General features: G+C 35.9%; 1 protein-coding gene across 1 annotated transcript in view; it reads left to right on the forward strand.

Moving 5' to 3' along the window:
• The window catches only part of LOC110660558 (lecithin-cholesterol acyltransferase-like 4), a 71,076-nt gene that overhangs the window by 10,413 nt on the left and 33,714 nt on the right, over positions 1-26,949 (forward strand). The window contains exons 6-8 of the mRNA XM_021818906.2: positions 13,785-13,885; positions 14,535-14,717; positions 15,125-15,282. Coding sequence (XP_021674598.2) covers positions 13,785-13,885; positions 14,535-14,717; positions 15,125-15,282 — 442 coding nt within the window. The remainder of the gene's footprint in view (positions 1-13,784; positions 13,886-14,534; positions 14,718-15,124; positions 15,283-26,949) is intronic.

Genomic DNA, 26,949 nt, shown 5'->3' on the forward strand with positions numbered 1-26,949 from the left:
ACCGTACACAAATATGAGAGGAAAAATTTGCAGAATTTTATTAATTAAGTCTCTAAAAACTCTAGGATATTGGGGCTATTTATAGAGTTTTGATCTCCTAAACCTATTGGGAAAAATTAATATACTATTTAGGAATTTTAGATAAACTAAATACAATAGGAAATCTTGATAAAATAGGAAAATAACTAATTCTAGTTGAAATAGGAAAACCAAATTAAAACATAATTAGAATAGGAAAATAAACTAAGTCGTAAATAGAATAGGAAATTATTTAAGTCCTAGATGGAATAGGAAACTAAAATAGAAAACCTAATTAGAATTGGAAACATCAAAATTGAATATGAAAAGTTAATAATAATAAAAGAAAATACAGCTTCCACGTGAACATGCTCCACATCATACTCTCCCGCTTGGAATAAAAACTCGTCTTCGAGTTAGAACAACTTGCAACGACCTGAAAATTTTTGTTGTAAGCTTTCATACCATTCTGCCCCACTTGGAATTAACTCTTCCTCATATTTTAAAGTAAAAGAGACTGAAAATCTTCATTGGGTAAGTGCATCATATAGTCTTCTTAGTTAATATAAACAATTGTGAATTAGACAAAATTGAAGTGAGCATCATCACATTTTCCTTTGTATCCAAAAAACACCAAGACTAATAAAATCAATAGAAATTAAGGAGTCAGATAAATTTTCAGTTTGCATCGCCATGACTTGTTTTTCTCCAACTTCCAATATCGTCTCCATTGATGGTTTTTCTTCAACTTCCAATGGGATCTCCAAAACATGATATTTTCTATTCCATGGGACACATTGCTCAAGCTCTTCATCTTCAGCCATAGCTAAAGAAAATTTCATTAAAGTTTGTAGTTCAGATTCTTAAAATTAGGCTCCTCCACTGTTGAACATATTAGTTTTGGGAGTAAAATAAGTATATTTCTGTGTATTTTCAGTATGAATATGCTTTATGTACTCTTCCTATTTATATACAAGATATCTAGATACAACAGGAATTCTAGACTAACTAGGAAACTAAAGAAAAGGAAGAAGATAACTATAAGAAAGAAAGAAATTAAAAATCCTATAAAACAGGGACTGACAGACGGGATTTCAATACTTCCCCTCAAGTTGGTTCATGTATATCACACGCGCATAATTTGCAAACTAGAGTATGGAATATCTTGCTGCTTAATCCTTTAGTAAACGCGTCAGCAACTTGTTCCTTTAAAGTTACATGAGAGACTTAATGACTCATCCACTATTTTTTTTCCTTTATGAAGTGTCGATCATTCTCTATGTGTTCGGTTTGATAATGTTGAACTGGATTATGAATTATACTGATATCAGCTTTGTTGTCACAAAACAATGACAAACTGTTTGCTTCTGATAGTCTCATTTCCCCCATCATTTTCTGCACCCATAATAACTTGCAAATACACTGTGCCATAGCTCTGAATTCTGCCTCTGCTCTAGATCTTGCTGTTACATTCTGCTTCTTATTTCTTAAAGTTATTAAATTGCCACTGACAAAGGTACAATAACCTGATGTTGACCTCTTATTATCAAGAGATCCAACTCAACTTGCTTCTGTAAAGGCTTTTATCTGGAGGTGGCTATGCTTTGAAAAAAGAAGTCCCTTTCCAGGTACAGATTTTAAATACCTCAAAATGCAGAAGACAAAGTCTAAGTGAGGTTCTCAGGGATCGTACATATACTGGTTCACCAGGCTTACAGCATAGGCTATGTCAGGTCTAGTATGAGAGAGATAAATCAATCTCCCAACTAATCTCTAATATCTCTCTATGTCAATTGATTCCTCAACTCCTGTTTGTAGATTGTGATTAGCTTTAATCGGAGATTTTGCTGCTTTACAGTCCAATATGCCAGTCTCATATAGGAGATCTAATATGTGCTTCCTTTGAGGAATTAAAATTCCTTGTTTGATCTGACAACTTCTATTCCAAGGAAGTACCTTAACTTACCCAAGTCTTTAATCTCAAATTCCAGGGCCAAGCGATCCTTAAGATGGGTAATCTCTTCCTTATCATTTCTTATCATAATTATTTTATCAATGTAGACAATAAGCAGTATAATCTTACCTCTAAGATGTTTCATAAATACCGATTAGCATTGCTTTGATAGAAACTAAAGGAAATCATTGAATTTTTGAATTTGTCAAATCATGCTCTTGGTGACTGTTTCTAACCATATAATGCTTTCTTCAATCTACAGGCTTTTCTCTTGGTCTTTTCATCTTTAAATCCTAGAAGAATCTCCATATATACCTCATCTTCTAAATCTCCATGCAAAAAACCATTTTTAACATCAAACTGCTGTAGGTCCCATTTAAGATTTGCAACACAGGACAGTAAGAGCTTGATAGTATTCATCTTTACAACAGGTGGAAAAGTCTCCTAATAATCCACCCTACATGTATGAGTAAAGCCTTTTGCCACTAGCTTGATGTTATGACTAAGTAGTTAGTGAATGATATAAATAGCCCTTTGCATTGTAATTGATAGGAATGATCATCAAATCAACAATACAACAGTTATTTCCTCTCTCTAATTGTTCTCTCTCTCTCTCTCTTCTTCTTTTTCTTCTTCTTCTGGTGTTATGGTGTTCTGAGATTTTGCTATGTAGCAAACTGGTATCAGAGCTGTTAGATCAATGGACAACATTTATGGCAGATTACTCTTCCCAAATACCAGGTTCCTTCTATTCTTCTCTCTTCCTCTCCTCTTTCTTCCAATTCTCCTTCTTCTTCTCTGAGATCTTTGTCTTCTCTCTATTCTTCTTCTTCCTCTATTTCTTCTTCCTTCTTCTCTTTCTTCCCCTTATTTCCTCTTCCTTCTTTATTCTTCCTGTTAGTTCTTTTCTTTAAGGTACAAACCCTAAAGTTAGGGTTTTGGTGGGAATTTGTATTTTCTTCAATTTCTTGAAATCGTCTTCCTCACTCAAAATTTCTGCTTTCGGAGAATTAGATCTATGTTCTTTCTTGATTTCTTTGTTTCTTGAAATTCTTGAAACTCCATATCATACTGAAAACCCCGTTCTTGAAGTTCTTGGGTTTTACTGCATTACTGTCTCAATAAAGACTAGTCTATGGTGGTTAGTTCTGAGTTGTTTAGGGTTGGTGAATTGGAAGAAAGAATTAGGGTTATGCAGGAGAATGTGGATGGGAAATTTAATTCAATAGAGGAAAGATTTAATGTGTTGAAAGGAAAATTGGACCAATTTTCTGCTGATAACAATGCATTGAGGGAGGATTTAAGATCTTTCATGATTACATTCGTAAAGGAGAAAGAGAAGGTCCTTACCGTGGATAAATTGGATCGAGTCTCTATTGACAACAATACATTGGGGGAGGATTTGAGATCTTTTGTGAGTAAATTTGTAAGGGAAAAAGACAATGAGGTCTCTACTGAGGGTATTGGAGTTGGGGGAGCCGAAAGTAGTGGTTTGCTAATATTTCCAAAGGATCCAGCTAATCCACAAATGAAAGATCAAAGCAATATTGATAAATATTGCTACTGTTGAAGAATTTCTGAGTGCAGAATCCATAACCCTTGGAACTGATGAAGACATGATAGATCAACAAGGAAAATTTAAGCAAAAAATAAAGAAAGAAACAAAGGAATTTCTTGAGGATGATTGTGAAATATTTTCTCAAATCCAAGAAGCAATTTACATTGATTTTGGGATTAAAGATGTTCATGAACAGAATTTTGAATCAAGAAATTCAGAATTTCTTGAGCATTGTGTTGTGAAGGAAGTCCAAAATTTCCGTCATGGCCTTCAACATGTGTTAACCAACCAAAATGAGGTTCTTGTTGCTGGAGTTCGAGAAATGGAGTGGGATGCTATCGAATTGCCTTTTTCAGCTCAGAAAATTTGCTTGTCACACGAAAATTTTACCGGAAATTGCAATTTCTTGGTGCAATGGGGATGAATTGATCTTACCAAATTAAAAGGACCAAGATTACAAGTTCTATTCTTGTGTATTCTTAATTTCCATGGAGGATAAATGAGAGAAATCGAGAAGGCTGAAGAAGAAATTAATCTTGAAGGGAGCTGCATTTGTAAGTCTTAAAGAAGATGAATTTGAAAAATGGAGAAGGCAGAGAAAGAAAAGGAAATATGAGGATAGAAAGTACAATTTCAGTATATTAGTTTTGAACATTACAATTCATTTGAGGACTTAAAATTGTAGCAGGTGGTTTGTAATTGCAATATGTTTTTGCTGATTATAGTTCCTTTCTTCATTCTTGAGGACAAGAATGATTTCAAGAGGTGGGGAATGTTATGACTAAGTAGTTAGTGAATGATATAAATAGCCATTTGCATTGTAATTGATAGGAATGATCATCAAATCAACAATCCAACAGTTATTTCCTCTCTAATTGTTCTCTCTCTCTCTCTCTCTCTCTCTCTCTCTCTCTCTCCTTCTTCTTCTTCTTCTAATTCTGGTTTTATGGTGTTCTGAGATTCTGCTATGTAACACCTGACCTTATACCTCTCAATGGAACCATTTGCTCTATGCTTCACTGTAAACACTCATTTACATCTTGCCAGTTTCTTTCCTAATGGAAGAGTAAAAAGATCCTTTATCTCATTTTTTGCTAATGCCTTTATCTCCTCTACCATGGCTTCCTTCCAATTTAGATCAAGATATACTTTCTTTCAATCCTATGGGATAGAAATAGAAGAAACAAACAAGACAAAGGCTCTATAGGAGGGAGATAAAGAATCATAGGAAACAAAGTTGGATATAGGATGTTTAGCGTATGTCCTAACTCCTTTTCTAAAGCAATGGGTATATCAAGATCATCATAAGGAGTATTGGAGTTCGATTTGAGTATTAGAAGGAGACTCACTGCGTAATTCTTCAAGTTCAGGATGTTCAGGAGTTGAATTCAGGGATTTTGATTGATTAGGTGTATCAAGCTCAATGACTGCATCTGTCTTTTCACGACGAGTGTAAGTTCTTAAATCCACCCTATTTAGTATCTCTATGGTTTGAGGAGCAATTGATTGGTCCTTATCATTGCTACTCAGATTGATTTCAGGTCTAAGAATCTCCCTTTGAAAAGGTATAGGGGTAGGGAAAGTAACATTTTCCTTCTTATTCTCCCCTTGAATAGGTGATTGGAAATAAGGTTCAAATTCCCTAAAGGTGATATCCATGCTCACAAAGTATTTCTTTGAAAGAGGAGGATATCACTTATACCCTTTTTGAGTTCCAGAATAACCCACAAACACACATTTTAGGGTTTAGGTTCTAATTTTTCAACATGTGACCTATGAACAAAGCGAAAACACCCAAAAACCTTTGGACAAACAATATAAGAGTTCTTACCTTTAAGAACTTCCAAAGGACTCTTAAAGTTTAGTATGTGAAGAGGCATGCAATTGATAAGATATGCAATAGAAAAAATAGTATCCCCCAGTAAGATCTGGGAAGGTTCATTGTGAACACAAGGGATCTAGCTACTTCAAGTAAATGCCTATTTTTCTTTTCAAACACTATTTTATGCACTATTATTCACACAACTAGTTTGATGTAAGATCCTATGGGAATCTAAATAAGACTGGAAGTTTCTGTTCATATACTCTGTCTCATTATCAATTCTTAGAATTTTGACCTGTGCATCAAACTAGGTGCGAATCATTTTATGAAATTATTGGAAACACGAAAACACTTCATTTTTAGCTTGCCACAAATAAACCCAAGTCTATCTAGCGTAACAATCAATAAAGTGACAAACCATCTATAATCAAATGAAGAGACTGTTTGAGTAGGACCCCATATATGAGAATGAATAGTCATAAATGGAACCAAAGCTTTATTATTTATTGAAGGATAAGAATGTCTTGTGTGTTTAGCAAGTTCACAAGTATCACAAATTAATAATTCTGATTTGCATTGTCTAAACAAAATGGGATATAATTTTTCTAAGGTTGAAAACAAGGGATGTCCTAATCCCCTATGCCACTTATAATCTCCTGATCAGCTGTTATTAAATTTCCTAGCAAAGCTTTAGGATTTGAGAAATCAACACTATTATCTTACAAATACAAGCCATCTTGTACTCTACTATTGCCAATCGTTCTCTCTGTTTTCAATTTCTGAAATATAAATGGGCATGAAAATAAATTTAATTCTGCAGTTAAGGGCTTTAGTAATAGAGTTAATGGACAAAAAGTTTAATAGGAAAACTAGGCACAAGTAAAACTGAAGTGAGATTTATAGTGGGAGTACATTCAGCAGAACCTGTTCCAGACATATTGGATAAGGATCCATCCATTATGCAGCCTTTTTCTTTTTTTGAACATGGGGAATAGGTTGTGAACTTATTTGAAGAGCTTGTCATTTGCCTGTTTGCTCTAGAATCTTAATTCAGCTTAACTCAACTCAACTAAGCCTTCATCTCAAAAATTTGGAGTTGACTATATGGATTCTCTTTCTCCACTCTAAACAATTTTGGGTTAAATCCTCAAAAATGTGTAATGCATCTAGGTCATGTTGTACTACTCTCCTCCAAGTCAGTTTAGGTCTACCCCTTCTTTTCTTTCTATCCTCTAACCCAATGTGCTTTACTGATCTAACTGGAGCGTCCATATGTCTACGCTTCACATGACTAAATCATCTCAATTTCCCTTCTTTCAATTTATTCTCAATTGGCACCACTCCTATATTTTCTCTAATACTCTTATTACGGACATTATCTAGTCTAGTATGGTCACTCATCCATCTTAACATTTTCATCTTCGCAACTCTTATCTTAGACACATACGCTTCTTCAGTGTCCAACACTCACTGACATATAACATGGTAGAAAAATATTACCTGATTTGACAAAATTAGATGAGACAATTGTGGGAGTTTGAGATTCCAGCTGTGACAGCAAATGCCTTAGGGATTGTCCTCCTTTATTAGAGAGGATCCCAATGGTATTTGTGTTTTTAGAACAATCTACTATCTTAGATACATTTGCTTGAGGTCTTGTTGAGCCCATCCGTTTACCACCACGCCCTTTCGTTGGGTGGTTATGCAGTTTCCAACAATGCTCTTTCGTATGCCTGGATTTCCCATAGTAGTCATAGTGTAGATTATTTTTGTCTGATGGACCATTATAAAAGGCATGTGACTGTTCTCGAGAAGAAGTAGTTACTGACCTAGCCTTGTCCATAGGTATAGAGTAGATTGTGACACTTTTACAACTTTCTTCCTATTGTACATAAGAATAGGTTTGCCTTAGGGAAGGCATAGGATCCTTGCCAAGTACTTGGACCTGAATCTAATCATACTCTATGATTAACCCAATAAGAAAGTCATAAATTTGCTCTTTTTTAATATGTTTTTGGAACTTAACAGAATCAATAGTACACGTGGCATGAAAATCCTGATAATAGTTCAATTCTTGCCATAAACCACTAAATTCAGTGAAGTACTAAGCAATGGTAATCTCACCTTGTTTCGTACTATGGACCCTATTTCAAAGCTTATAAATTTATGCATCAATCATTGCCCATCTGAGAATAGGTTTGGGAAACTGCATTCCAAATAGCTGTTGCACTATTCAACAGCAAATACCCATGGGCTATCTGAGGCTGCTTCGAATTAACAAGTCAAAAGACATAACAAGGGAATTCTCCGATTCCCACTGGCTATAAGTGATACTTTCAGTTTTAAATTTTGATTTATGTTTTCAGTTTTGATTTATCCTCGTGACATGTCCTTGCAGTCCTCTAGTCTGAATGAACAATAAACAGGATCTTGACCACGCAAGATAATTAATACCATCAAGCTTTACGGGATTGTTTTGTAAAGAAGGGTTGTTAGTCATAATACTCATCTTAGTTTCTGAAATCTCTTTTTTTTTTCTCAGCCATTTTCAATAAAAAAAGGAATAACAATACTAAAAAGCTATAGTAGGTAGAGTAATAGTACCAAAAAAATTATAGAAGTCGTTCAAAAACAAGAGGTCCAGGTAACAAAGACCTAACTAGCTGGGCAGAGGCGCAACTCACAAGGAAGGCCAATCGAAAAAGAGAATGGCTGGAAAAGATCATCGGAAAAAGCTTCATGCGCCGATGCGTGGGAATGATGTTGGATGTTGTTGCAGCACGTGGAGTCACGCGTCACCGGACAATGGCTCCTTTGTCAAGGCTGATTGGCAGCTAGTCTCCCTTTTGACGTGGGTGGTGTACCTCAAACCCCCTTGCAGACGTTGCTTAGAAGCTTGACCAAGCAAACCCTAAGCCTAACTGCTTTGGCCAATGAAGGATGGCAGAGCTGTGGTACCACATTGAACAAATTAGTTTTGGGAGAAAAATCAGTGTATTTCTCTGTATTTTAAGTATTAATATGCTTTATATACTCTTTCTATTTATATACAAGAAATTTAGATACAACAGGAATTCTAGACTAATTAGGAAACTAAACAAAAGGAAGAATATAGCTATAAGAAGGAAAGAAATAAAAAATCCTACAAAATAGGGACTAACAGACGTTATTCCAACATCCACTTCAAGTTTCATTATTGAATCCCAAAGCTTCCTTTGTTTGTTCTTCTCTTTTTCATTTTTTAGTCACTAATGGATTCTGCTAGAATAAAATCTACTAATAATCTAGAAGCAGAAATTCTTGTTCCAACAAATGCTTCATCATGTACTAAGTACCATAGTTATTAAAGGCTAAAGGCGTACCAAGGCGCCAAAGTGTCCTGGAGTCTAGGCGCAAGGCGCATAAGCGCCCGAGAGAGATAAGACACAAACTCAACTCAACTCAACTCAACTAAGCCTTTATTACACTCATAGTTATTAAAGGCTCAATGCACACTAAGGCACTAAGGAGTTCCGGAGCTTAGGCGTAAAGCGTAAGGCGAAGGCGCACGCTTGAGCGAGGGGAGGTGCAAAAAAAAAAAAAAAATCAAAGTAAGATAAATGTGAATATTCCATCAAACTTCAAATAGCATAAAATTAAAAAATAATAATAACTAATAAGCATTCAAGTACTAATATATTAAAACTTGACTAGTCTTTTGATATTTCACAACTAAAGTCAAGCAATTATAAAATAACTACTCTTCAATCTTCATCAAGAGTAGCATCATAATATTTTTTATCTTCTTCTACACCTTTATCCTCTTAATACTCATTTTCAACTTAGTCACCAACAATACTAATTTCGAAAATTTTTAGATCGACAAATTTCGAGTTGAGTGGTAGTGCTTTTTGTTAATGGAAGTACTCGCCGAATGTGGAAATAAAAAAGGTACGCATTTTTAGCCTTGCACTTGGAACAAGGAACACGCTTAGGCGCATAAGGCAAGGACCTGGTGCATGTCGCCCACCTTTCTCTTGTAGAGTCTTTAGGGCTGGAGCCTGAGGCGTGCATGAGGTGCGCCTTTAATAACTATGATCACACTTCAAGTAACATAAAACTACATAATAATAACCAACAAGCGTTCAAGTAATAATAATTTTGCAATCCAAAAGGGATAAAAATTAAACTACTAAAAGTTAAAGACACTAATAAACTACAAAAAGTTAAAATTTAATAAACTGGTAAATTCTAGTAAACTAGAGACAAGGAAATTAATAATTTATAATAACATAAACCATATTTACCTAATAGCAAGTAGCAACAATGCAATATACAAACCAAGTTATAATACCATATTCTAATTATAATAAGAGATATTAATACTTTTGATAACATAGTCATAAACTCAATTACAATATTTTTAATAATTTATAATAAGAACTAATAGCAATTAGCAATAAGAAAATGAACCCAATTTAAATCAATCATAAAACTAAAAGCTAATAACTAATAAGAAATTTAGAGTAATGGAATTAGCATCTCAATTCTCAACAAATGGACATCACATATCAAATTGTCAACATTCCTTCACATTCACACTAAACAAAATCACAAATTTAGACAATGAAAAAATAAAAAAAGCATATGGCATACGAGCATGGCAGAAGAAAAAAATAGCCACAACCACAGCCACTGGGACTTGACGAAACAGAGAGAAAGAGAGAGGCATATGGGATGAAGAGAGCATGGTAGCAAAAAAAAAGAAAAAGAAGTGCAGTAGTGCACTGACGAAACACACACACACACAGAGAGAGAGAGAGAGAGAAGAAGGAGAAGAAGCAGAAGGAGAAGAAGCAGAAGGAGAAACAAGAAAAATTAAAACATACTTGGCTAGAGCTACTGGAAAACACAGGAGAAGGAGAAGAAGCAGAAGGAGAAGAAGAAGGAGAAAAATTAAAACATACTTGGCTAGAGCTGCTGGAAATCACAGGAGAAGGAGAAGCATACTCGGCTAGAGCTACTGGAAATCACAGGTTTTGGTCTTCTTTTTCTTCTTCTTCTTCTTTTTCTTCTTCTCTTTATTTGGTATTGCCGACAGGCTTTTAAAAGAAACCCTAGAATCCTTTAATATATATATATATATATATATATATATAGTTTTATTTTTCGGCGCCTGGCCTTCTTGGGGTGCGCCTTGGTGCTCCTCAATGATGTGCTGTGCCTTCTTCCCTTCGATCGATGCTCGCTGCGCCTAAGGCGCGCCTTTGATATATATATATATATATATATATATATATATATATAGTTTTATTTTTCGGCGCCTGGCCTTCTTGGGGTGCGCCTTGGTGCTCCTCAATGATGTGCTGTGCCTTCTTCCCTTCGGTCGATGCTCGCTGCGCCTAAGGTGCGCCTTTGATAATAGTGCCAAGTACAAATTGGCCTTTCCCTTGGTTCCTTATAGATTATAGCCGTTCCCACGAAGCATAAGCATCACCTTTCAACTATGAAGCCACATACATACATACATATATATATATATATATATATATATATATATATATATATATGTATGTATGTATGTGGCTTCATAGTTATAGTTTTATTTTTTGGTGCTCTCAATGATATGTCAGGCCCTCTTCCCTTGATGCCGATATATATATATATATATATATATATGTATGTATGTATGTGGCTTCATAGTTATAGTTTTATTTTTCGGCGCCTGGCCTTCTTGGGGTGCGCCTTGGTGCTCCTCAATGATATGCTGTGCCCTCTTCCCTTCGGTCGATGCTCGCTGCGCCTAAGGCGCGCCTTTGATAATAGTGCCAAGTACAAATTGGCCTTTCCCTTGGTTCCTTATAGATTATAGCCGTTCCCACGAAGCATAAGCATCACCTTTCAACTATGAAGCCACCAATTTGACTCATTTAAAATGCTGTGTAAACAGAGTCGAAGAATCGTCCACATTCATTACCAAATTTAAGAATTCTTCTATTTGGAGATCTCCATAAAAATTAGGCATATCAATTTTCAATCGATTTTCCCTTTCATGATTCCCATACACGCCTCTTCTCCTATTGCCACCATACCGTTGATGTCTATTGAATTAGAATGGCTGATAGTCATCTTTTCATCTGAATCTTTATCGAAGATATATTGCCTACGTGTATGAAAAGGTATGTTGATAGGTCACAATGAACTACATTTACCCTTAGTTGTTTGTTTTAGTTCCTAAAGCAGGAAGACTTTTTGCAATTTTTTCGAAGTGTCTCTCGATATGCTCAAACTTGACATTCATTTGTTACTCCAAAAGTTGCAACTCATCCTTATAACTGAGGGCTCTAGTTCCTCAATCACCATCATGAGAATTGCTAAGATCTCACATTGGTTTGGAATAGAGGAAATGTGCCTCTTATATGGCTTTGGGTATTTCCCCCCCCCCCCCCCTCCTCCTCCTCCCAAAAGGTAGCTTTTGGGGGTGAGTTAGGCGTGACCTTTTTTTTTTAAGATGGTATCAGAGTCTCTCCAACCAATATTTGGACCTTCCATAAGTATTTAACACTCCAAATGTTCGGTCTTGAGCGTGAGGGGTGTGTGTTAAGATCCCACATTGGTTTGGAATAGGGGTAATGTGCTTCTTATATGGCCTTGGGCACTCTTTTCCCCTTGAACTGGTTTTTGGAGGTGAGTCAGGCCCGGCCTATTTTCTTAAGCAGAACCACTATAATTACCATTTACATCAAGGTAAGCCATCTGATTGAGGCGATTTCCCTGCTTTGATATTATCTAATGAAGCATGAAGCTCAAGTAGAATACTCTGACACACAATACACAAGTATTTGAGATAAAAACTATGCATATTTTATTAATTAAATCTCTTAAAACTCTAAAATACATAGGATATATGGGCTATTTATGAAGTCTTGATCTCCTAAACCTAACAGTAAAATTGATATACTATTTAGGAATTTTAGATAAACTAAAAATGCAATAGGAAATCTATATAAAATAGGAAAATAATTAATACTATGAAATAGGAAAACTAAATTAAAACCTAATTAGAATAGGAAAATAAACTAAGTCCTAGATGGAATAGGAAACTAAAATAAAATAAAAAAACCTAATTAGACTAAGAAACATTAAAACTGAATAGGAAGAATAAAAAATAAAAATACAGCATCCACATGAACATGCTCTGCATCAGGGAAATCACTTGTATGCGTCATGCTGTGCCAAAGTCTTTAAGTTAGGAGAAATGTAGCATTGGGCATTAATTTCGCTCTTGGCAACTGTATATTTACACAAAAAGCTATAGACAATTTGTCAAGCACTTTTCAAAAAATAATTTTCATAAATGTACCCCCACAATTTTAATATTTAGACATTTCCCCTAGCTTCAGATTCCTATATTTTTGAGAAATGTCATCTCCCTGTGTCTGTTTTCGCATTTCCGTGTATCAATGTTTCCTTTTTCTGTATGGATGTATCAGACTCCGTGTAAAAATGTTCTTTAGGAGTGTTGTTTCATTGCTGAAAATATAAGAGATGAATATTTTTAGTCCTCAAATTAGGAGTTAAAATATAAGTTAATTATCAAGTGTTAAATTTTAAAATTGAAGATTTGTAGATTCAATTATATTGCATAAAGAATAATGAGTGGTTATTGGTTAGTGATGGTGGCAGTGGCATTGATTTTGGTGGTTGTTGGGGTGATAATTGTAATGTTAGTGGTAGTTGATGATATAGTAATGGTAATGGTGGCGGTTGATGATAGCTATAGTGGTGTTGAGAACTGTGGTAGTGGTGGATATGATGATGGTAGTAGTGAATGATAACCATGGTATTTGGAGTGACAGTTGTGGTAATGGACTAATGGTGGCAGTGGTGATGGTATTTAGTAGATTAAAACCATTTCAATGCTTGTGGTAATAGTTAGGAAAATAATAACTCTTAATGTAACCCATTAAGTAGAACCTTTTTTTTTTTTTAACACTAATATACTAGGTATTTCTTTTTTCAATTTTTTGCTAAAGCCTAAAAATAAAAATGTTTCAAAATGCACTTAAAATGTTAAAGCCTGAAAAGTTAATTTCATGCATATTTTTAAAATAAAATACTGAAAATTTTGATATCAAGTGCATAATGGGGATTATTATTTATTAATGCACCCTAAGTTGATATAAACTTTAAACAATTGCATAGATGATGATGAAGTGTTGCATTGTTTGCATTTTTGCTACAACCAAATATTCTCTTTACTGAAATACAACTTTTAACTCTGTAGCCTGAAATTTGTATTTCATTAATCACACAGTTGGACTTGTATTAAAAATTTATCATGTTGCATTTCTTTCTAATTTTTAGCTTTCAATTTCTCTAGCTTCAAATTGCAGAACTTTTTTGGAATTTTTATTTAATGTTGTAAGTGTAGTGTTATTTCTGTCCAACAGGTGCACCTGGTTACATCACCTCTACTTTTCTAAATGGGATGTCATTTGTTGAAGGGTGGGAACAGAACTTTTTTATATCAAAGTGGAGCATGCACCAGCTGGTGGGAACCCCATCTGCTTCAGCATTTTAAATACATGTTTGTTTGGGTTTCATATGTGCTAATGTTAGATATTGAATTATGAGTGGTTTAAAAGTTAGTTCTCTTTCTGTTGGATTTATTTAGTCTCTGTCCCTTCTATTTCCTGCTCCACACTTACAATAGTCATTATAAAACTCTTACAATAGTCATTATAAAACTATCTGGAGGCTGTTCTAAATAAAGTAGATGATAATGCATGACGTTACAGAACAAGAAAGAAAATTGGGAAAAAAAAATGAAATTGTGTTTCCTTTCCCTGAAGGAAAAAGAAATAGCAATTTTTTTCTGGGGCTTCAAATGTACAATTTTGCTTTTATCTATTGAATGTGCAAAGAAATTCCCATTTTAATTGTCACTCTGATCCACAGAAATATATATTGAAGAGTTGTGTATCACCCTCTTTTTAATGTTTAGACAATTTATTTTCTTTTCTCTGCTCACTATGTTAATTAGAAATTTGTCAGTATTAATTTTATTTCACTCCGATTCTTGAAGACACTGTCTGCACTTTCTAAGGAAAACTTTTTCTTGCTTTAGTGACTTAAGTTTGATCTGTGTGTATATGTTCATGAGCTTACTATATCTTATCCGTGATGTGATGATTTTTCAGCTCATTGAATGTCCATCAATATATGAGTTGATGGCTTGTCCACATTTTAATTGGCAACATATTCCTCTTTTGGAAATCTGGAGAGAGAAGAAAGACATTGATGATAATCCTCAGTTAATCCTAGAGTCATATCCCCCTGAAGGAAGCATAAAAGTTTTCAAAGATGCTCTTTCAAGTAACAAGGTAAGCTCAAAACTTTTCTTGTGTGCAATGCTTAGTTATGAAGCTTTACACAATCTCATGGTGAAGCAATGATATCGTCTTCAGATAAAAGGTTTGTTATCTATGGATTACAGAACTATCACACTTTAAGAACATTGAAATTTCACCTTCTCAACCGCTAAATATCTGTTATTAACAATTGATCCATTCTTATATATATATATATATATATATATATATATATATATATATATATTTATTTATTTATTTATTTATTTGAGATGAAAAATAGATATCTCATTCAATCAATAAACACGTTTAATTTACTTGTGTTAATCATGATAAGTAATTTTACAATGAGACTATGTTAAAAAAAGAGCGCATATGTTCGGTGTTTGAGTTATAATGTCTTAATTTTTCTTTTTTAGGTCAATTATGATGGAGTGGATATTCCTCTACCTTTCAACTTAGAGATCTTGAAATGGGCTAATGAAACAAAGGAGATCTTATCTTCTGCTAAAGTTCCTTCCCAAGTGAAATTCTACAATATATATGGGATTAACCTCGAGACTCCTCACAGTGTTTGGTGATGCTTCTATCTATTCTTTCCATAAAATATTTCATACTTAACAAATATAATGAAGGCATTATGGGATAATGATGCAAATAACAAATGGTCAAAGGTCAAAGAAGTTCTACGTTATGGTTTCAGTCAATGTAGATTTTCTTTATATTGTTTTAGATTTCAGATTGAACACTTCAATTTTCTATATGGGGGCAATACTTTAGTGGTATTTGTGTGGATTTGGATTTTTTAGAATTAATATCTTGTAGACCAAATTATAGTTTATGAAAATGACCTGCATTAGAAAAATGGAAGTAGTTTGCAATTGGAAACCTAGGAGGAGTAGCTGCCTATTGGTGTGTAGCATGAAAATGGAAACGCGGATACTGAGAAATGCTGAAATGGACATGTGGAAATGGTGTTTTAAAAAATATAGAAACGGAAATGTGGGGGAAATGCGTAAATATAAAAAATATAGTGGTTATATATATATATATATATATATATATATATATATATATATATATATATTATTTAAGAGTAATTTTATCGTGCAATTATGATTAATGGATTAATTAAAATTTAAGCCTATGATAATAATTTTTTATGGAGTGTTGAGATGTGTAGGCCAATATTTGTTGTGGGTTTTCCCCATATGCTGAGGTGCAGCTCAAAAACCAAGCCATTGGTTAAGAAATCAAACCCATTTTATTCAATCTAAACCAAACCCAGATGCTAAAAACTGAAGAGAAAGGTGGTTTTTCTATATATCAATTTCAATTAAGAGTGCACAGGTATTTATACATAGAGAATACTACGTTAGATAGGATACCTATACTAGTTAGGAATCCTCGCAAACTAGGAAAATTTTGCTATACATGACTCTTTACAAGGTAGTCTTCCATGAAACTCTCTCTCAAGTTGGAGCATAGATATTAATCATGCCCAACTTATTACAAATGTAGTCAACTCAAGATCCATTTAGAGCTAGTCTTCCATAAAACTTTCTCTCAAGTTGGAGCATAGATATTAATCATGCCCAACTTATTACAAATGTAGTCAACCCAAGATCCATTTAGAGCTTTTGTAAATATATCTCCTAACTGCTCTTCTGTTTTGATATGTCCTGTTAAGATGATCTTTTGTTGAATTTTTTTAGGAACAAAGTGACTATCAATCTCAATATGCTTGGTCCATTTATGAAAAATGGGTTGAAGGCAATATGGAGAGCAACTTGATTATCACGCCATAACCACGCGGGCAAAGAGACCTTAAGATCCACTTCATCTAATAATTGTAGTATCCACACTATTTCACATACTTATTGTGTCATAGCTTTATATTCCGATTCAACACTAGATCGTGAGCCTTCATTCTGCTTATTACTTCTCCATGATACCAAGTTACCTCTCATAAAGACACAATACCCAGTAGTTGACCTTCTATCAGCCTTAGATCCTGCTTAGTTTGCATTTGAAAAACACTCGACATTGGAATGCCCATGATTACTATATGACAAGTCTTGTCCTGGAGCTCTCTTCGAATGGCATAAGATTTGTCCCAAAGCTTTTCAATGAGCAACAGTTGGAGAAGTCATAAATGACTCACCACATTGACTGAGTATGCAACATCAGGCGAGTTACAAGTAATGGAAGAAGGACCCCAAGTAATCCCATCAATTCCTTAACAAATTCGCAATGATTAGTTAAATCGATTACCTCACCGTGAATCGAATTTTGAAGTTGCAGAAACAATTGAGCATCCTCCTTGAGCCAAGCCTGCCTCGTGTCATTAGTGGGTGGATCTTTAGTAAGGTGGTCATCCTTATCAATGCTTTACAATCAAACCCTGCTAGTCTTACTCCATTCTAGGTAATTTAAACAATTAAAGTTTGTGTTCCTTGATCTTAATCATCACTGGAACTACATAAAAAAAAAAAAGCTTTTTGTTCGCCATTAGATAAAATTAACAAAATTTTATCACAAAATAATTGTCAACTTTATCCCGATTCTCAATTAAACAAAGCAAACTCAATGGGTACCAATAAAACAAGTACCAACACTACCCAATCCTCAAATAAACACAATAATTCTTAGAAACAATAGAGATTCCTTGAAACATAACATGAAATTACACAAAAGTAGAACTGCTCAAAAGATGAGAAAAGATCTCGAACCTTTCAGATCCCAAAAAAATGCACCAAACTAATCAAAGGCCCATGGGAATGGACTCACCAAGTCGAGGCGATGTTCAGACATGAAGGGTGACTGCTAGACGTCGCCAGAGGATAACACACGTGTGGTCACTCACCGGCGTGTGGAACAGGATACATAAACTAAGAGTGGTGCGTGGAGGCCACTCTTTCCAAATGCGGTCACTGGACTTTCAAGGATGGCTGGTCGGCACCTAGGTCACATTCTGAGGTTGGTGGTGAGACACCCAAGTAGGTCACATCCTAGGTTACAGTTGGTTTCGATCAGTTTAATAGAAAAATCTTAGGAAAGAATTTAGGCTATGGGACCTACTCCGATATCATGAAGAGGAAGGTGGTTTTTCTATATATCAATTTCAATTAAGAGCACATAGATATTTTTAGACAAAGAATACTGCATTAGATAAGAAACCTATACGGGTTAGGAATCTTCACAATCTAGGAAAATTTCTCTATACAGGACTCTGTTATGGAAAGTCAATCATTATATTATTTCTCTGTATATTCTGAATTCTGTATTCCTATTTAGGATTTCTTATTTATGATTTTTTCCTAATTAGTAGAACACAATTATAGGAATCAATTGTATATATATACCCATGTACAGATTAATTGAAATTAAGGAGAATTATCTCTTTCTACATGGTATCTGTTATGGAAAGTCAATCACTATATTATTTCTCTGTATATTCTGTATTCTGTATTCCTATTTAGGATTTCTTATTTAGGATTTCTTCCTAATTAGTAGAACACAATTATAGGAATCAATTGTATATATATATCCATGTACAAATTAATTGAAATCAATGAGAATTATCTCTTTCTACATGGTATCAGAGCAGGTCATCAATCTAGGGTGACTATTTGTTCTCACTACCCAGCTCAGGAGAGACCTTGGCGGCCGATCGGCCGTTTCAACCCCGATCAACATCGCCGGCATCGTCTCAACCCCCTCATTCCACCACTGCATCGTTGTTCGATCCAAGACACCATTAAAGGACTTCTGAGGTTTGGCTCTCAGATCCTATTTCGGTATTTGCTTGATTTGTGATTTTGGATTATTTTGCTGCTATAAGCACTTTGGATTAGCGTTTCGGTTAGTTTTCTTTGTCTCAACAAATGGCAGACAATAAGAATGTTATTTCTGATGTGATTTCGGTGATGACTAAGATCACGGAACACAAACTTAATGTTTCGAATTACCTGGAGTGGAGTAAGACTGCTAGGGTCTATTTGCGTAGCATTGATAAGGATGATCACCTTACTAAAGATCCACCCACTGATGATACACGACAAACTTGGCTAAGGGAGGATGCTCGGTTGTTTTTGCAGCTTCGGAACTCGATTTATAGTGAGGTAATTAGTTTAATTAATCACTGTGAATTTGTTAAGGAATTGATGGATTACTTAGATTTTCTGTATTCTGGTAAAGGGAATATCTCCCATATTTATGATGTTTGTAAGGCATTCTACCGTGCTGAGAAAGAGGATAAGTCTCTCACGGCTTATTTTATAGATTTTAAACGGGTATATGAGGAACTTAATGTATTGTTACCTTTTAGTTCTGATGTGAAAGTTCAGCAGGCCCAACGGGAGCAACTGGCTGTTATGAGTTTTCTTGCAGGCCTTCCTTCAGAGTATGAGACTGCTAAATCTCAGATTCTCTCGATTCGAGATTTCCTCTTGCATGAAACGTTTACACGGTCCTTCGATGCAGAGTACTCAATTTTCACACCGCCAGTAGTGCTCTTATTAGCCGTAATCCAAATGGACAACAGGTAATAGAAGAGGAAGTAGAGGAGGAATTACAGCAAATGTATAATCGTAATGGAGAGGCTAGTTCTAATCAGGACTCAAGATGAGTCATTTGTTATTATTGCCATGAGCCTGGCCATACAAAATATAATTGTCCGCAACTTTAGAAGAAAAATCAGCGATCACAGATGGCAAATATGGCAGCAGAGAATTCTACAGTATCTTCCTCTGAAAAAACTATTTTGGTATCTGCGGATGATTTTGCACAATTTTCCAAAGATGTCGTGCATCTCTAAAGCCTACCGCTTTCCTCACATCGCGATCGATGAGTCGTAAATCCACTACATGCCTTGTGTCTTCCTCATCCAAATGGGTTATTGATTACGTGCATGCATCACATGACAAGTAATTCTAGTCTTCTATCCGCTTTCGGTCTAATCTCACTTCCAACATCGTTACTTTAGCCGATGGTTCTACTTCTTGTGTCATGGGTTCGAATCGCGAACCCGACTTCCAATTTCTTTGTCTTCTGCTTTGTGTCTACCAAAATTCTCTTTTAATCTACTTTCGTTAGTAAACTTACTCGCACCTTAAATTATTCTGCTTTCCTTTTTCCGACGGTGCTTGTTTCAGGATCTTACGACGAAGCAGATTATTGGTAGAGGACGCGAGTCAGGTGGTCTCTACATTCTGGAAAATCATGTACCGCGGTCGCTTATTTGCTCCAGTACCTTAACACCTCTTGAAGCTCATTGTAGATTGGGTCATCCTTCTTTGTCTACCATGAAGAAGCTGTGTCCTCAATTTCAGTCTTTATCAGTACTAGAATGTGAGTCGTGTCAGTTTGCAAAACATCATCGTTTGCCTTCTGTGTCTAGAGTCAATAAACGGGCTTCATCCCCTTTTGAGTTAGTTCATTCTGATGTTTGGGGTCCTTGTTCTGTTACTTCTAAAATTGGATTTCGTTATTTTGTTACTTTTGTTGATGATTACTCTCTTGTTACCTGGTTATATTTAATGAAGAATCGTTCTGAGTTGTTTTCTATCTTTTGTGCCTTTTGTAATGAAAACAAAACTCAATTTAATATTTCTGTGCGCATATTAAGAAGTGACAATGCCAAAGAATACTTTTCAGCACAATTTCAGTCTTATATGACACAAAATGGCATTCTTCATCAGTCTTTCTTTGTGGATACCCCATCCCAAAATGGTGTGGCCGAAAGAAAAAATCGGCATCTTCTTGAGGTAACTCGTGCTCTTCTTTTTCATATGAAAGTACCTAAACACTTTTGGGCGGATGCAGTTTCTACGGCATGTTTTTTGATCAATCGTATGCCGTCTTCTGTCCTTAATGGGATATTCCTTATACTGCTCTGTTTCCTACAAAATCTTTGTTCCCTATTGAACCCTGTATTTTTGGTTGTACATGTTTTGTGCGTGATGCTCGTCCACAGGTTACTAAATTGGATCTAAAATCTCTCAAATGTGTCTTCCTTGGGTACTCCCGGCTCCAAAAAGGGTACCGTTGTTTCTCTCCTACTCTTAATCGTTATCTTGTTTCTACAGATGTCACATTTTTTGAGTCCACTCCATTTTTTCCTCCATCATCTGTGTATGAGAGTCAGGGGAGGAGGATGATCTCTTAATATATACTGTCCAACCAATGTCTAGTCCTCTCTCACAGCCTGTTCCTTCTGTCTCTAGACCTACTCGACCTCCCGTTGTTCATGTTTATTCCAGGAGATTGGAGATTCCTGACTCAGATCCTCCACGCCTACTTCGTTGGGAGATCCTGCACTCATACCGATCATGATTACGATCTAGACTTACCCATTGCTCTTCGTAAAGGTAAACGCTCATGTACTTACCCTATCTCTTCTTTTGTTTCTTATAATCAATTGTCTTCTTGTTCTCGTGTTTTGTTACTTCTTTAGACTCTGCTCCTATCCCTAATATCGTTGGTGAGGCCTTTGTCTCATCCCGGGCTGGTGTGATGCTATGAAAGAGGAAATGGAGGCTTTAGATGCTAATGGTACATGGGAACTATTGCCTTTGCCTACTGGTAAGAAAGCTATTGGTTGCAAATGGGTATTTACAGTAAAGGTAAATCCTGATGGTTCTGTGGCTAGGTTAAAAGCACGCTTTGTAGCAAAAGGATATGCTCAGACATATGGGGTTGATTACTCTGATACTTTTTCTCCTGTAGCTAAACTTGCTTCTATTCGCTTATTTATCTCTTTAGCAGCTACATATGATTGGCCCCTGCATCAATTGGATATCAAGAATGCTTTCCTTCATGGTGATCTTCAGGAGGAGGTGTATATGGAGCAACCACCTGGGTTTGTTGCTCAGGGAGAGTTGGGTAAAGATTGTAGGCTTCGGAAGTCTCTTTATGGCTTGAAACAAAGTCCTAGGGCATGGTTTGGGAGATTCAGTGAACCATTACAGGAATTTGGTATGCAAAAGAGTAAGTTTGATCACTCAGTATTTTATAGGCAATCTGAGGCTGGTCTAATTCTCTTGGTAGTTTATGTGGATGACATTGTCATCACTGGGAGTGACTCTGCAGGTATTTCATCTCTTAAAACCTTCCTCCAAACTCAGTTTCAGACCAAAGACTTGGGATTGTTAAAGTATTTCTTGGGTATCGAAGTTATGAGAAGTAAGAAAGGTATTTTTTTGTCTCAAAGAAAATATGTCCTCGATCTATTGACAGAGACAGGAAAATTAGGTGCTAAGCCTTGTAGCGCACCAAGGACTCCAACTTTACAAATCAAGTAGCGTGGGATAGTGAGTTGTTTGAAGATCCGAGAGATACAGAGATTGGTAGGAAAATTGAACTACCTTACAGTCACTCGCCCGACATTGCTTATGCCGTTAGTGTGGTAAGTCGGTTTATGTCTTTCCCAACGTTGCTCATTGGGAAGCCTTGGAACAAATCTTATGTTATCCAAGGGCGCCCAGAAGAGGTTTGCTATATGGTAATCATGGGCATTTGAATATTGAATGTTTTTCGATGCCGACTGGCTGGATCTAAGGTTGACAGAAGGTCAACTACTGGATATTGCGTGTTTATTGGAGGAAATTTAGTGTCTTGGAGAAGCAAGAAGCAGAGTGTAGTTTCTCGATCTAGTGCTGAATCCGAATACAGAGCCATGGCACAATCAGTATGTGAGGTAATGTGGATACTTCAATTACTAGATGAGACAGATTTTAAGACCTCCCTGCCTGCGAAATTGTGGTGTGATAATCAAGCTGCTCTTCATATTGCTTCTAATCCGGTGTTTCATGAGCGGACCAAACATATTGAGATTGATTGTCATTTTATTCGTGAAAAGATTCAACAACAGATCATCTCAACAGGACACATCAAAACTGGAGAGCAGTTAGGAGATATTTTCACAAAAGCTCTAAATGGAGCTAGGATTGACTACATTTGTAACAAGTTGGGCATGATTAACATCTATGCTCCAACTTGAGGGGGAGTGTTATGGAAAGTCAATTACTATATTATTTCTCTGTATAATCTGTATTCTGTATTCCTATTTAGGATTTCTTATTTAGGATTTCTTCATAATTAGTAGAACACAATTATAGGAATCAATTGTATATATATACCCATGTACAGATTAATTGAAATCAATGAGAATTATCTCTTTCTACAGTATCAGAGAAGGTCATCTATCTAGGGTGACTATTTGTTCTCACCACTCAGCTCAGGAGAGACCTTGGCCGCCGACCAGCCGTTTCGACTCCGATCAACATCGCCGGCGTCGCCTCAACCCCCTCATTCCACCATTGTGTGCTGTTGCCTAATCCAGTACACCATTAAAGGACTTCTGAGGTTTGACTCTCAGATCCTATTTTGGTATTTGCTTGATTTGTGATTTTGGGTTATTTTGCTGCTGTAAGCACTTTGCATTAGCATTTCGGTTAGTTTTCTTTGTCTCAACAAATGGCAGACAATAAGAATGTTATTTCTGATGTGATTCTGGTGATGACTAAGATAACGGAATACAAACTTAATGGTTTGAATTACCTGGAGTGGAGTATGACTGTTAGGGTCTATTTGCGTAGCATTGATAAGGATGATCACCTTACTAAAGATTCACCTACTGATGATACACGACAAACTTGGCTAAGGGAGAATGCTCGGTTGTTTTTGCAGCTTCGAAACTCGATTCACAGTAAGGTAATTAGTTTAATTAATCACTGTGAATTTGTTAAGGAATTGATGGATTACTTAGATTTTCTGTATTCTGGTAAAGGAAATATTTCCTGTATTTATGATGTTTGTAAGGCATTATACTGTGCTGAGAAAGATGATAAGTCTCTCGGCTTATTTTATGGATTTTAAATGGGTGTATGAGGAACTTAATGTATTGTTGCCTTTTAGTCCTGATGTGAAAGTTCAACAGGCTTAACGGGAGCAATTGACTGTTATGAGTTTTCTTGCAGGCCTTCCTTCAGAGTATGAGACTGCTAAATCTCAGATTCTCTCCAGTTCTGAGATTTTTTCTTTGCATGAAACGTTCACACAGGTCCTTCGTATAGAGAGTATCCAATCTTCACAGCCTGCCAGTGGTGCTCTTATTAGCCGTAATTCAAATGGACAATAGGGTAATAGAAGAGGAAGTAGAGGAGGAATTACAGGCAACATAAGTAATTAGCGTAATGGAGAGGCTAGTTCTAATCAGGACTCAAGATGAGTCATTTGTTATTATTGCAATGAGCCTGGCCATACAAAATATAATTGTTCGCAACTTCAGAAGAAAAATCAGCGATCACATATGGCAAATATGGCAGCAGAGGATTTTACAATATCTTCTTCTGAGAAAACTATTTTGGTATCTGCAGAGGATTTTGCACAGTTTTCTCAGTATCAAGCATCTCTAAAGCCTACTAATTCCCCTGTCACTGCGATCGCTGAGTCAGGTAAATCCACTACATGCCTTGTATGTTCCTCATCCAAATGGGTTATTGATTCTGGTGCTACAGATCACATGACAGATAATTCTAGTCTTCTATCTGCTTTTCAGTCTAATCTCACTTCCTCTATTGTTACTTTAGTTGATGGTTCTACTTCTTGTGTCATGGGTTCTGGAACTGTGAAGCCGACTTCGTCAATTTCTTTGTCATCTGTTTTGTGTCTACCAAAATTTTTTTTTAATCTACTTTCTGTTAGTAAACTTTCTCGTACCTTAAATTGTTCTTTCTTTTTTTCCTGACCAGTGTTTGTTTCAGGATCTTACGACGAAGCAGATTATTGGTAGAGGACATGAGTCAGGTAGTCTCTATATTCTGGAAAATCATGTACCGTGGTCGCTTGTTTGCTCCATTACATTAACACCTTTTGAAACTCATTGTAGATTGGGTCATCCTTTTTTGTCTACCATGAAGAAGCTGTGTCCTCAGTTTTAGTCTTTATCAGTACTAGAATGTGAGTCGTGTTAGTTTGCAAAACATCATCGTTTGCCTTCTGTGTCTAGAGTTAATAAACGGGCTTCATCCCCTTTTGAGTTAGTTCAGTCTATGTTTGGGATCCTTGTTCTGTTACTTCTAAAACTGGATTTCGTTATTTTGTTACTTTTATTGATGATTACTCTCGTGTTACCTGGTTTTATTTAATTAAAAATCGTTCTGAGTTATTTTCTATCTTTTGTGCCTTTTGTAATGAAATCAAAACTCAATTTAATATTTCTGTGCACATATTAAGAAGTGACAATGTCAAAGAATATTTTTCAGCACAATTTCAGTCTTATATGATACAAAATGACATTCTTCATCAGTCTTTTTGTGTGGATACCCTATCCAAAAATGGCGTGGCCGAAAGAAAAAATTGGCATTTTCTTGAGGTAACTCGTGCTCTTCTTTTTCAGATGAAAGTTCCTAAATATTTTTGTGCGGATGCAGTTTCTACGGCATATTTTTTTATCAATAGTATGCCGTCTTCTGTCCTTAATGAGGATATTCTTTATACTGCTTTGTTTCCTACAAAATCTTTATTTCCTGTTGAACCCCGTATTTTTGGTTGTACCTGTTTTGTGGGAGATGTACGTCCACAGGTTAATAAATTGGATCCAAAGTCTCTCAAATGTGTCTTTTTTGGGTACTCTCAGCTCCAAAAAGGGTACCTCTGTTTTTCTCTTACTTTTAATCGTTATCTTATTTCTACAGATATCATATTGTTTGAGTCCACTCCATTTTTTCCTCAATCATCTTTGTATGAGAGTCAGGGGGAGGAGGATGATCTCTTAATATATACTGTCCAATCAATGTCTAGTCCTCTCCCACAGCCTGTTCCTTTTGTCTCTAGACCTACTCGACCTCCCATTGTTCATGTTTATTCCCGGAGATTGGAGATTCCTGACTCAGATCCTCCACTAGCTACTTCGTTGGGAGATCCTGTACCTCATACTGATCCTGATTCTGATCTAGACTTACCCATTACTCTTTGTAAAGGTAAACGTTCATGTCCTTATCTTATCTCTTCTTTTGTTTCTTATAATCAATTGTTTTCTTTTTCTTAGTGTTTTGTTACTTCTTTAGACTCTGTTCCTATCCCTAATACTGTTGGTGAGGCACTGTCTCATTTTGGTTGGTGTGCTACTATGAAAGAGGAAATGGAGGCTTTAAATGCTAATGGTACATGAGAACTGTTTTCTTTGCGCACTGGTAAGAAAGCTATTTGTTGTAAATGGGTATTTACAGTAAAAGTAAATTCTGATGGTTCTGTGGCTAGGTTAAAAGCACGCCTTGTAGCAAAATGATATGCTCAGACATATGGGGTTGATTACTCTGACACTTTTTCTCCTGTAGCTAAACTTGCTTCTGTTCGCATGTTTATCTCTTTAGCAGCTACATATGATTGGCCCCTGCACCAATTGGATATCTAGAATGTTTTCCTTTATGGTGATCTTCAGGAGGAGATGTATATGGAGCAACCACCTGGGTTTGTTGCTCAGGGGGAGTTGGGTAAAGTTTGTAGGCTTTGGAAGTCTCTTTATGGCTTGAACAAAGTCCTAGGGCCTGGTTTGGTAGATTCAGTGAAGCAGTACAGGAATTTGGTATGCAAAAGAGTAAGTGTGATTACTCAGTATTTTATAGGCGATATGAGGCTGGTCTAATTCTCCTGGTAGTCTATGTGGATGACATTGTTTTACTGGGAGTGACTCTGCAGGTATTTTATCTCTTAAAACCTTCCTCCAAACTCAGTTTCAGACCAAAGACTTGGGATTGTTAAAGTATTTCTTGGGTATTGAAGTTATAAGAAGTAAGAAGGGTATTTTCTTGTCTCAAAGAAAATATGGCCTCAATCTATTGACAGAGACAGGAAAGTTAGGTGCTAAGCCTTGTAGTGCACTAATGACTACAAATTTACAACATTTAGCAGGGGATAGTGAGTTGTTTGAAGATCCAGAGAGACACAGGAGATTGGTAGGAAAATTGAACTACCTTATAGTCACTCGTCCTGACATTGCCTATGCCGTTAGTGTGGTAAGTCAGTTTATGTCTTCTCCAACTGTTGCTCATTGGGAAGCATTGGGACAAATCTTGTGTTATCTGAAGGGCGCTCCAGGAAGAGGTTTGTTATATGATAATCATGGACATTTGAATGTTGAATGTTTTTCAGATGCCGACTAGGCTGGATCTAAGGTTGACAGAAGGTCAACTACTGGATATTGCGTTTTTGTTGGAGGAAATTTGGTGTCTTGGAGAAG

This window comes from Hevea brasiliensis, chromosome 4 (genome assembly GCF_030052815.1).
Source record: "Hevea brasiliensis isolate MT/VB/25A 57/8 chromosome 4, ASM3005281v1, whole genome shotgun sequence".
Classification (NCBI taxonomy): Eukaryota; Viridiplantae; Streptophyta; class Magnoliopsida; order Malpighiales; family Euphorbiaceae; genus Hevea; species Hevea brasiliensis.